The sequence below is a fragment of the Pelophylax lessonae genome, assembly GCF_965119305.1.
Source record: "Pelophylax lessonae genome assembly, chromosome: 6".
In the NCBI taxonomy this organism is placed as follows: domain Eukaryota; kingdom Metazoa; phylum Chordata; class Amphibia; order Anura; family Ranidae; genus Pelophylax; species Pelophylax lessonae.
The window spans coordinates 248,985,366-248,998,439 of NC_138773.1; the positions used below are offsets into that span (position 1 = coordinate 248,985,366).

The window sequence follows — 13,074 nt, forward strand, 5'->3', positions numbered from 1 at the left end:
GTTATTGCAGCAGATAGTTGTCATAACCCCCGGTATTTCTATACGGGGCCTCTCACATAAAAGTGGTCTCAGCGGAAAATTTGCCGTGGGATCACTTTTATGGGCGGCGGGAGAGGTGACCATCCCCCTCCCGCTGCTTCCCGGTCATTTTCCCCACTTACTGTAGCAGTTGGAAGCAGGAAAAACGATCCAGTCCTCTCAAGCGCTGTGCAGAAAGTCGAGTGAGCTCAAGATGGCCCCCACTTGACTCTATGGCCTTGGAGGACCAGAGCAACTTCATAGGTTTCTACCGCACAACGGCCTTAACCAGTGCTGGATCGGAAGGATTTCCTCCATTAATGACCAGGCCATTTTTTACTATTCTGCACTGCATATTTTAACAGAAAATTGCGCGGTCGTGCGACACTGTACCGAAATAAAATTGATGTCCTTTTTTTCCCACAAATAGAGCTTTCTTTTGGTGGTATTTGATCACCTGTGCGAATTTTATTTTTTGCTCTATAAACAAAAAAAGAGCGACAATTCTGAGAGAAAAAAAAATAACAATATTTTTCACATTCTGCTATATAACATTTCCCCACCCCCCCCCCCCCCCAAAAAATTAAAAAATCAACATTTTTCATCCTTTTAGGCCAATTTGTATTTTGCTACATTTTTTTGATTAAAAAAATCACAATAAGTGTATTTTGATTGGTTTGCACAAAAGTTATAGCGTCTGCAAACTAGGGGAAAGATTTATGTCATTTTTATTTATTTATTTTTTTACAAGAATTGGCGGCGACCTGCGATTTTTAGTGGGACTGGGACATTGGAGGGGACAGTTCGAACCCCTAACTGACATTTTTAGTGTAGATGTGAAATCTGTGGTCTTTTTGACCCCAGATCTCACATTAAAGAGGACCTGTCCTGCTTAATTCTATTACAAGGGATGTTTACATTCCTTGTAATAGGAATAAAAGTGATCAAAAAAATGTTTTTAAAAGGAAAGTGTAAAAATAAAAAATAAAGGTTAACATAAATAAGAAAAAATAAATTTAAAGCGCCCCGTCCCTCAGAGCTCTCGTGCAGAAGCGAACCACATATGAAAACGGTATTCAAACCACACATGTGAGGTATCACCGTGATCGTTAGAGAGAGAGAACAATAATTATAGCCCCAGACCTCCTCTGTAACTCATAACTAGTGACCTGTAGAAATTTTTAAAGCGTTGCCTATGGAGATTTTTAAATACCAATGTTTGTCGCCATTCCACAAGCATGCGCAATTTTGAAGCATGACATGGTAGGTATCAATTTACTCAGCGTAACATTCTCTTTCACATTATAGAAAACAATTGGGCTAACTTTACTGTTTTCTTATTTTTTTATTCAAAAAAAGTGTATTTTTTCCCAAAAAATTGCGTTTGAAAGACCGCTGCGTAAATACGATGTGACATAATGTATTGCAACAATCTCCATTTTATTCTCTAGGGTCTCTGCTAAAAAAAAATATAATGACTGGGGGTTCTAAGTAATTTTCTAGCAAAATTAAACTTAAACAAGTGTCAGAAATAGGCCTGGTGCTTAAGTGGTTAAAGGATAACTTCACCTTTGGAACAGGTTCCACCTGCATTTAGGGTGAAGCATGTAACATGTTCCAGCTCCTGCTCCCTCTCTCCCTAATTCCTTTCCCTCTGCGTGACAGCAGGTATGGGGACCCAATGTCACTTTTTAAAAATAACCCTGCCCACACAGCTGCGTCTTTACAGATTTCTGTGAATTATTAAACTACAAGTACCCTCTTCAACCGCAGCAGATGGACTTGTAGTTTGAATGAACTGCAAACATACTGATCAGCATCCCATAGTTCATTCACACTGCCTACAGCTCTGAAAATGACAGTCCGTACAGAGGTATGGGCAACAGAGCTGTAGGCAGTGTGTGCAGAAACCCAACATTGAACCGGCGATCTGCTGATTGTGGGTGCAATACTCTGGAGGCTCCCGTTTTAAAAAATAATACATGCATATTTTTACGTGCAAAAATATGTGCATTTATTATTTTATATGCATTTAGCACCCTCCCAGATAGGTGCTAGAGATTGAATATAGTTTTTGGCTCTGTCTGCCTATCAGAGGAGCAGCAGGTAAATTCTATATCCTCTCTGCTTAACAGGAAACAGGATCTATGAGTTAGGTCTGCTCAATGTGCCCATTGTGTGATTCATATGGTCTGAGGGAGTGTCCCTACTGTGCTTAATGGGAAAGCACGTTGGACAGTGGAGGAAACCTGGCCTATGGGGACACAGGCTTTGATACTGCCCCAGGGATTGGCACAGATTGCGGTCTCGGGTCATTGTGGGGTGTGGTATGTAAAGCCAGAGGCACATGTGCTCAGGGTCTTTGGCTAGAAGCAGAGTCTCGGAAGGAGGGTGGCGGCTGCCCCCTCTTCTGCAGTAGTTGGTGTACGGACACAGGTAGTTGGCCTGGTGAGCCAGAGGTGTGGAGCTGAACCCAGAGGTCCAGGATAGCTGACTAGAGGAGTTGAGGCACTGGAGAACCTGGAAAGCAGTATCGTGAGTACAGAGGATCGTGCCTAAGGCTCTGAGGAAGAGGCACGACCTCGAAATGCGTCAGCCCTCCATCTACAGGAGACATTGGACTTTCTTTGAAGCTGACTTTAGGAATTGATATGCTGTTCTACCACGCATGTTTGTGAGTAGCTGATTTTAACCTTTATTATTAATAAAGCCCGCCGAGGATAATGCGCTAGGCTGGTGCGCCCCTTCTTTGTGTTTGTTTTTACAGATCGTGCCTAAGGGCCTGACCAGGAAGGGACCACTCCGGAATAGTGTAGTCAGTGGACGGGTGTCAGCTCTTAAGGGGGCAGTGCTACATGCAAAAGTAAACTTACCCTTTAAAAAAATACATACACTGACAGCAATTGGAATGTAATCTTTGTGTAGAAGTTCAGATGAGTAGTATGGATCTGGTGATATACGGTGTGATTTGAAACTTCAATGGTAAGTCACAAAAATGACTATAAGTATGTGTTGTAAGAAAGAGGGAGCTGGTTGCATGGGGTATCTTGTAACCTAAAATCAATTTTGAAACAACTTGGAATATAATATAAAGTTCCACCAAAAAAACATGAAAAGTGTCTTTATCATCTCTACCCAAAGCAAAATATTATACAGATTTTTCTATGCCTCAGGATGCATATTTATGAATATTGCTGCCAGGCCACATTGAGGACTGATAAAATGAAAAACAGCCTTAGCCACAGTAATTTGTAAATACACTTTTAAGCATTAGACAAAGAAAAAAGTTTACTCCCTTTAAAAAAAAGCAATGACAAGGTCTCTTGAACATACTTAAAATATTATTTTTTGGGGGGGTGTTCACCCCCAGCTGCGTCGCTTGACAACATGCACAAAGTGCAGGACACTTATAGGAAAGTGCTTGCCTGTGGTGCCTTATTGCTTAAGTATGTCCAACTGCTTCTGCTCCTGTTTGGTATGAATAAAGAATCAGGAATCAGAGCAAAGTTGCTTTGGCTGATGGTTTGGAGCTGAATACAGCCATCAATCCCATTGTGAATAGCTACTTTGAACAAACGAGTGTGGTTTTTAAGCATTTAGCATTTTTTCACTTGTTTTGCAGTTTTCTTTTTTTAGCGCGCAATTTCTCTCTCGAGCGCCACGCTTTTCATGGGGCCTGGGCCACAGTAAATGGAGGTCTGTGATCAGCAATTCAATACAAGCCTAATTTCAGTTTCGTTTACATCAGTAGGGGAGCTTCTTGTTGATTTTGACAAAGTCCAAACTTTTCTGGTTTTAAAAAGAAGTTCAGTGGTTTTGTGCCGGAATGAGCGGCCTTGATTTATTTTACTTCAAATTGCACGTGGTAAGAAGGTCCTTGTACATAAAAAAGTGCAAATCAGCACAGTTACAAGAATTGTGTTTATGAGATATTCTAAGCGTTAAAGAGCCAGTCCTTCCAAAAATTATATTTCAGACACAGGTGGAATATATTTTTGCTGCAGTGATTAAAGGGTCAGGTAGGTAAAGGTACATTTTTCGGGAAAACATTGTTTTTGCATCCCCTTCTTAAAGCAGCAGCTTAAAGCTGAATATTTTATGGGCTGTATTAACATGTCAGAGACCTGAATGCTAGCAGCCCTGTTCACCAAGATACAAGCCCATGTGCTTGGTGCACAAGGAGGGTACCAGTGGGGTTGTTTGTGTTTCTTTAACGGCTTCCTATCCAGTGTAAGTATAATAATCCAGGTCCAGCTGGAGGGAGAGAACAGAATGCTGGGAGAGTTGATAAATAGCCTGTGTTGGGGATGAATTGCCCTCTTGGGACCACTGGCTTCAGCTGGAAGCAGTGGCCAGGACGGTCAGAGGAGTACGAGCCGGTGCTGCGGTCTAGGCAGCAAGGGAAGCCTCCGGTGGGCATGTGTGGATGCATCCATCATTGGCAGCTCCGGCCAGCTTGGTGACAATCAGGAGGTCACTTTCATCGCCCGCAGTACAGATCTGGCTGGTCTGGCTGAAACATTGAACTGCAGGGTGTGTGGTCGAGCGCCTTTTCCCTGATCACAGCATCCACAGGAGCCTGCTTCAGGATCCTTCCGCCATTCCTTGGAGCCTGATTGCTGAGCAGGAAGAAGCACACCATCTTTACACCCCAAGAGACACTGAATGCAGACACCTTTACTTGTTTCTCTCGCTAAAGCCCTAGCAAGGATACACTTTACATTTGTCATTACAACATTGGATGCCATTATCCAGGAACTATACTGGGCCCTTGTTTAAGCTAGCTTAAGACACAGAACATCTGCAACACAAGGAATCCCCTGCTTCTTTCTTAAGGAAGAGGAACAGAGCGCTTCTGTCAGGAAATGTCCTCCAGTGAACTGTACTAGATTATTATCACATCGGCTTTTAGCTTCAACATCAGCATTAAGGGAAGGAGGAGAGACTTGGGGAGCACTTGCAGCAGCACTTCAGGTAGAGGAAGCAATTCTGGAAGAAACGAAAGGAAAACAGAAGGCGCGTCTAAGCGCAGTATTAAAGAATATTTTTTCATAAAAAGCAATATAAATACTTACAATGTAGTATATTAAATGAGCAAATCAGTCTGCATAATAGGCATCCTGTAGAGTCTTTCATCTCTAGGGGGAGAGAGAGCTGGCTTGCAGCTGTGACAGGAGAGGGAAAGCAAGATGGCCAATAGACTTCCAGAACCACGCTGAAATGCATAGACCAGAGCTGACATTAAGGGGCGGTAACGCATTTCGGAGCATGAGCAATTTGCTCCTTCATAAGACATTGTAGCTCCCCCCAGCTCACAACAGTTATATCAATTAGAAAAAATGCTACGACCTCCAGTACTTATGTAGCGCTACCCCCATGAGGGCCGCTAAAAGATATTTGACCCCAATGATTGCCCTTACCTTGCAAGTCAACCGACACCTAATAAGCATAATAATAGGCATCCTGTAGAGTCCTTTGCCTCTAGAGGGAGGGAGAGCAGGCCTGCAGCTGTGACAGGAGAGGGAGAAGTAAAGAAGAAGATGGCTGATAGACTTCCGGAACCACGCTAGAATGCATAGCCCGGAGCTGACATTAAGCAACGCGTTTCAGGGCATGAGGAATTCGCTCCTTCGTCAGACCTAGTCAAGGCTGTGGGCCAGCATTCCTGTACATGCGGCTGTACAGGATGCTTATTATGCTGACTAAGATGCTCATTTGATCTACTACATTGTAAGTGTTTTTAACCACTTTTTATACATAAATACAGCTCCTTCTGTTTTCCCTTTAGTTCTGCTTCTTTCTTGAGGGACGTTGGGTACCATACCTGTCCATATTATTAAGGAACTCTTTTCAGAGATCAGAGACCTATATCTTGTGTATAATGTTTTAAAACATTTTTGAGTATCTGTGTTTAATTTGGGCTTGTGGCCTCAGGAGGCAAAAGGAAATAGTCTGACATAAAACTGGTCATTCTCCTTCCCTTTTCTTACCTGTCGCCATAGGCCCTAATTAAATTACTGTTGCTGCTCTCTTTCCCTTTGAAATTCTATGTTCATAATTTTTCTGTTTATTTGTGCTAAGAGTTTGACAATAGCCTCATACTTGCCTACGCCACATCTTGTTAAATTGGTTACCTTCAGAACTCTAAGTAAAAAAATGTCTTGGTTACTGTGTCATATTTTGGTGTCTGTATAATTGCATTAATCTTCAGAAATGTCAGAACCCAAGGTTTCAGAGGTGTCGGGAGTCTTGCACAGTCAGGGCAGTCATTGGGGTCAAGAATCTTGCGGCCCTCATGGGGGTAGCGCTACATAAGTACTGGAGGTCATAGCATTTTTTAGGTAGCCGAGACATAAACCCTTCTGGGTGAGGCAGTCTTTCAGGCACAGATACAAAGTCCAGTGAGGTAGTGGCAAACAGTGGGGTGTTTATTGGTGCTATATACAAGTCTTATTCACAGGTGCTGTACAGTGTTCCAGAAAATGAACAGGCAAATAATCACAAAACAAAAACCTAGCCGTATACTGGCACTAACTACACAAATTACAAGCTCTTACTATCCTGCTGACCACATACACAGCTTGTTAATTTTCATACACCTGTTTAGCTCTTAAACAGGACTTGTGGGATTCCCCAAGGCTGAGAGTACTGGCTGCAGGGGGGATTAAATTAGCAGAGGAAAGTGGAATAAACCCTGTGCTGAACCGTGGATCTGAGATCCCCAAACCTATATTAGAGGACCCTGGAAGATATATAAACTCCTAACATGACTCTCCTAGGCTCCTTCAGGTCCGCTCTGCTACACTGTTTAATCATCACTGATAACCAAAATTAAAGGGCTAATGCTACAGGAGAATTATAGTAGGCCGCAATAATACTAAGGGGTCCATTTCGAGAGCAGTGATATGATTTAAATGTTGCCATAGTGCTTTTTCTTTCTTTTTAAAAACTCTAGAACAAATTAGAGCTTTATATATGTGCATTTCTCTTCACCTGATTCAGGTCTTTGAACCAAGGTAAGTCCAATTGAATCTATTAATATAATTTGGAAATGTTCTACACCTCTGCCAAAGAGCCAGTTTGCTTTTTGAGTTCTATGACTAAGTAGCTCAATTCGTATACCAATTTACCAAAATGTATACACATCACATGTTGTACTGCTACTTTGCCAATGATAAATCATCATAAGACAGTTCAAGTGCTTGCCCCAGGGTTCAAAACCCACGTGCAATAATACACTATTATATAGCAAAATGATGAAAGTCCAAGTCTATAGCCAGTGAAGAGGTTAGCTAAAGTGAAACCTTGCCCAGAGAACACTGACATTAGAAATTGTGCCCAAGAACCAACAGACCTCAGGCCAGGATCCCATTCTGTTGACACTGACACATATTGGGGCTCTTACAATATACCAGTGGTAGCATAATAGAGTGGGCCCCGGAGTGTGAGAAACCTGCACTTCTTTATATAGATATGGGCATTAGGGAACATAAGATCCTAAGAGTTACTTTTATCCCCCCCAGGTGCAACTGCAGAACATTTTAATGAGCAAATATGTGGAATATTTCTCAGTGGAGGTAAGCAGGTGGCAGAAGAAACTTATGGTGGCTGATTTGGTTATTTCTGTCTGGCTGGAGGTTCAGCAAACCTGGGCACACTTGCAAAGTATCTTTGCTAACTCAGAAGACATCCGAAACCAACTTCCCGAGGATGCCAGTAGGTTTGATGGAATTGATTTAGACTTCAAGGTACTTGTTTACTTGTACTTGTGTGTGACTGTATTTATATGTACTTATTGTACCATATGTACATATGTATGTTTTATGTATCTTTTTTTGTCCTAGACTCTAATGGGGAATATCATCAAAACAAACATAGTAATTGAAGTTACGAATGAGCCAGGATTGCTGGAAAAGCTAGAGACTCTTCAGCAAAGGTTTGCATTTCTCAATTTAACTCAGGCAAAAAAATTACAGTTTTGTTTTTTTCTGTCATGTAGGAACCATATGCTTGTATTTGTTTGTATGCATTGCTTGTAATGATTTGTTTATTAAATGGCAAAATCATTACATTAGAACAGACAAATATACTTCAAGTCTATAAAGCATACATTGGGGGGCATCTACTGTACGAATTCTGTCGCATAGCAAGGATATGCTAAACAGGAGCACCAGCACAGATTATGAGAGATATTTAGTGCATGTTCTCTTTCAGCTGCACTAACATACCACTAAGACATAGTAAAACCTGACCCTGACCACTTCTTCATTGTGCAATTGTTTAGAGTAAAAATCTGCTGTATCATTGCTCAGTCCTAGTGTTGGGCAAACGGTTCGAGCGGAGCATAAGTTTGGCCCGAACATTGGCTGTTCGCCCATTTGGCAAACACCCGAATTGGCAGGGTGTTTGGCCATTTGTTCGGCCTGCTGAACTCTCCACAATGCTTTGCGAGCCACACAGTGCATTCTAAGCCCTGATTGGTTGAAGTAATATAGTCTTTGCCCAATCAGGGCACAGAACACTATCAGACCCACAATTGAAGAAAGTCATGATGACTTAGGCCAATCATTGCTCATTGCTCATAGACCCACCCCACACTATAAAAGGTTCCCAAAGGAGTCATTTGCAGTGTGATATTGGAGTTGAGATAGATAGAACAGGGCTCTCTTCATTGCTACTAGCGAGTTAGTGTGCTATTGTGTTTCTATTGTGAGTGTAGAGTGTCAGTGTAGTGTGAATATAGTGATAGTGCAGTGTCAGTGTAATACGTCCATGCAGTTTTACTGTAGTGTCAGTGTAGTGCATCCATGCAGTTTTACTGAAGTGTCAGTGTAGTGCATCCATGCAGTTTTACTGCAGTAAATTGAAGTGTGTCAGGCCAGTTTTACTGCAGTATATTGAAGTGCAAACAAAAATTCTCCTGCGCTCAGGTGGTGTGTAACAAAGGATAAGTGTTCTTATATGGTGTTTGTATGCAACATTTAGGTCTTGCCGCCCCCTTAGGACCAAGGGTATCCAAAATACACTGAAAAACAACAACAAAAGAAGGGCGCACCGACCTTGTGCATTACCACTAAAAGGTTTATCAAAATCTGAAGACAACATTCATTGTACTCACAAGCAAATGATGATTGCGCACATTTGCAAGGTGTTAGGTAGTCGGCTTGTACCGCCCTCCACAAGCCGTCCCACCCCACAAGGGTGAGCAATGTGAATAGCAAAGATGGATATATTGTTAGGGCAGCACAACATGCCATAATGCATGCAAAACCGACCACAATCTACCGTATATACTCGAGTATAAGCCGACCCGAGTATAAGCCGAGGCCCCTACTTTTACCACAAAAAGATGGGAAAAATGTTTCACTCAAGTACAAGCCTAGGGTGAGAATGCAGGGCGGCGGGCATTGTACAGGAGAATGTAGGGCGGCGGGCATGGTACAGGAGAATGCAGGGAGGCGGGCATGGTACAGGAGAATGCAGGGTACTGGCATGGTACAGGAGAATGCAGGGTACTGGCATGGTACAGGAGAATGCAGGGTACTGGCATGGTACAGGAGAATGCAGGGTACTGGCATGGTGCAGGAGAATGCAGGGTGACTGGCATGGTGCAGGAGAATGAAGGGTGGCTGGCATGGTACAGGAGAATCCAGGGTACTGGCATGGTACAGGAGAATGCAGGGTGACTGGCATGGTACAAGAGGATCCGGGGTTGTGGGCATACTACAGGAGATGCAGTGCTGTGGGCATGGTACAGGTGGACCATGCCCGCAGCACTGCATCCCTTGTAGTATGCCCGCAGCCCTGCATAATGGCAGGTAGTGCAGCTGTTTCACTTACCTGTTCCAGAGGCGCCTTCATTTTAAAAATGGCGCCGCCCGGCGCCGACACGTCATTGCGCACACGCGCCGCCGCCGCTCGTATACTTTCGGCTATTCCCGGCCTCTCCTGAGCGGCGGCGGCGCGTGTGCAATGACATGTATGCACCGGGCGGCGCCATTTTTAAAGCTTAAGCACGTCGGAGCGGCCAGGGACTTTTTTTTTTTTTTCTTGACTCGAGTATAAGCCGAGGGGGACGTTTTCAGCACAAAAAAATGTGCTGAAAAACTCAGCTTATACTCGAGTATATACGGTAATTGCAAATCACAACAGTAGCATAGTCAAAAACAATCATTTAACCACTTTAATACTGGGCTCTTTCACCCCCTTCCTGCCCAGGCCAATTTTCAGCTTTCAGCGCTGTCACACTTTGAATGACAATTGTGCGGTCATGCTACACTGTACCCATATGAAATTTTTATCATTTTTTTTCACACAAATAGAGCTTTCTTTTAGTGGTATTTAATCACCACTGGGTTATTCATTTCTTACGATAGAAAGAAATACATAGTATGAGGTTGTTTATATATCACTGTGGATACTAAATAAATCAATTTTTGTACTTTTCTAATAAGTTATTGATAGGGTTGTTCTTTAATTTGAGAGTCACCATTTAGAAGCCCAATATATGTGGGGTTAGATTAACCTCTTCCTTTCTGGTTTTTCCTATATTACTCGATTATGATGTTGGCTCTGACTCTGAGGATAAGGAAGGTAGGAACATGAGCCTACAGAGAGAGGGGAACTCAAAGAAGTTTTAAAAAAAGACAAAAAAATATATATATGTTGAACTAAAAGAAGCACACCAAACCTTTCCTTTCGAAAGCACAGGAGTGGGCATTGACATCAAACTTTCCTTTCCAAGAGTTTAAAAGCGTAAGTTTGTCAAAGTCCTCCATATCTAGTGATGGGCAGCAGAGTCTTAGGCATCCGGGTACCAGATTGCAGCTGCAGTATAGCAATTTTAACACTGTAGTACACTGAAGAATACAAAGTCCATATCCTCCAGACTATTGTAGCTCACAAGTCATAGATGTGCAGGCACTTGACCACCAGAGCAGATAAAACAGTTCAGGTACATGACCATGGTAGCAGATAGAACAGTTCAGGTAATTGACCACCAGAAAAGGTGGAAATTGCACCAACAGTTTAGCTGCTGATCAGTGGCAAAGTCTTTATAGACGGTTGCTGCTGTCAAAAGCGTTTGTCTTGTTTCTCCAATATGCTTGTGGTTGATGTTAAGGCAGGTGTGTTACCCAGACTGTCAGTCCAACATTCCAACTAACAACAATGCCCATATAGCCCTTTATAGATTTCTGAACAGGTAAATCTATGATCTCTAGCGACCTGGCTTAACACTAAAAGAAGAACTCAGCTTTATTGTTCAGGGTGAAATTTTGGAACAGGAACATCAGCCACTACTCTGTATCTAAACTAAACTGTGTTCAACTATAGGCCCAACTTCAAACTACTTAATGTGTGTGTTTCCTCTGTATACTCCGGTCTCCTTCCACATTCTGGCAGGCTAACCAGCTTTTGTCTACACTGACCCCAGTATGTGCGTACATATTACCCATACATATATGTTTCACCATACTCTATGTGCCAGTCCCAAACCCAAGCAATTGGTGAGGATTGAGGAATGCCATATGTGGGAACCTAGCTTATTTCATAATCGTTTACCAATAAAATGTAATCATGTGTTTCAAACGTGGTGGCAAAAGAATCGCTGAGTGTCGGATATAACAATGTATTTATCAATATTTACAGCACCTTATTCTGAAGGACTTGCTTTAAAATTTTCAACTATTGCTGTAACTATGATTAAATCAACAATTATGGAAATTACCTTTTTCATAATGAATGATATGATTGGCTTGAATTCAAACCATCATTCATGTAGTAAAATATACTTCAAATCAAACACCCAATGTGTGTAAAACCTTTAACTTTTAGTATCAACCGTTTTCTTCCTGTACTGTGCACATCCTGTGGATTGGATTCTGTTTTTTATGCACACTCCAACAATGGTTCTGCCTTACAGGTCACTACAATGATTATGGAATAATATACCAAAGTAGATGCTGCTATAATTAAGCTAACTGCACACAAGAAGCCAGAACAGCCCAGGAATATATACAATCACATTTAGTGTAAATCATTGGGTATTCTTACACCCTCCAAATCATTAAAAATATGTAAACCATTCCAAACCTAATACAATATTACTATTGATTAGACGCTAGTATTTTTTCTCTATTGTTTTTAAATTCAACTTAATCAGAGGAAAAAATTTGAATAATTATTTGCTTCTCTGTTTATAATCGGTTCTAACAAAAACTGTCACTTCATTAATATAAACAAAGAAAATATCAACAACAAAGATGTTGCAAGTTGTCAGTATATGCTGTAATCTTCGTCTTTAGTTCTTGGATATCAAACCATATCAGACAGGTGAATTGATGCTGTTTAGTACTATCTAGAAACTAAACCAAATTAAAGATCTTAGTGGGTTATCATTACATTTCCCACCTAGAAATAATAAAAAAAATGGTTAGAAAAAAACACATATTCAAAACACTTTCCAGACAAAACATATGGCCATTTTGTTTAATGAGAGTGCACTCTTTTCTACCAATATTAAATGAGCTAATATGATTAATTAACTGGTTGCCGACTGCCCGCCGCAGTTATACTGTGGCAGGCAGCCGCTCCTGCACAAACTGAAGTAGGTATACGTCAGTCGCGCGCCTGCAGTTAGGGGGCAAGCGCGCGCCGCCGGCAGTGAACTTCCACCCCCGCTAGCAGCTGGGACTCCGATGCACAGGGCAGATGGCTCTGATTGTTGCCTGACACCCGCGATCGTTCCCCGCTGAGAGAGAAGGACGGGCAGCTGTTGTAAACACAGCTGATCGTTCTCTCTGGAATGATCACAGAGCGCCTGTGATCCTTCTCTATAGGAACACAGGCCCCTGTAATCATTTCACAAGCCACGCCCCTCACAGTTATAAACACACCCCATAGGTACACATTTAACCCCTTGATCACCCACAGTGTTAACCCTTTCCCTGCCAGTGTCATTATTACCGTAACAGTGCATATTTTTAGCACTGATTACTGTAGTAATGTCACTGGTCCCCCCAAAAGTGTCAAAAATGTCAGTCAGGGGTCCGATCT

General features: G+C 42.1%; 1 protein-coding gene across 1 annotated transcript in view; it reads left to right on the forward strand.

The window, feature by feature from the left end:
* Positions 1–13,074, forward strand: part of LOC309558730 (dynein axonemal heavy chain 11-like) — a gene marked incomplete at both ends in the record, with an annotated part of 1,130,439 nt that overhangs the window by 320,675 nt on the left and 796,690 nt on the right. The window contains 2 exons of the mRNA XM_082261779.1: positions 7,542–7,766; positions 7,863–7,954. Of these exons, the coding sequence (XP_082117905.1) occupies positions 7,542–7,766; positions 7,863–7,954 (317 nt within the window). The remainder of the gene's footprint in view (positions 1–7,541; positions 7,767–7,862; positions 7,955–13,074) is intronic.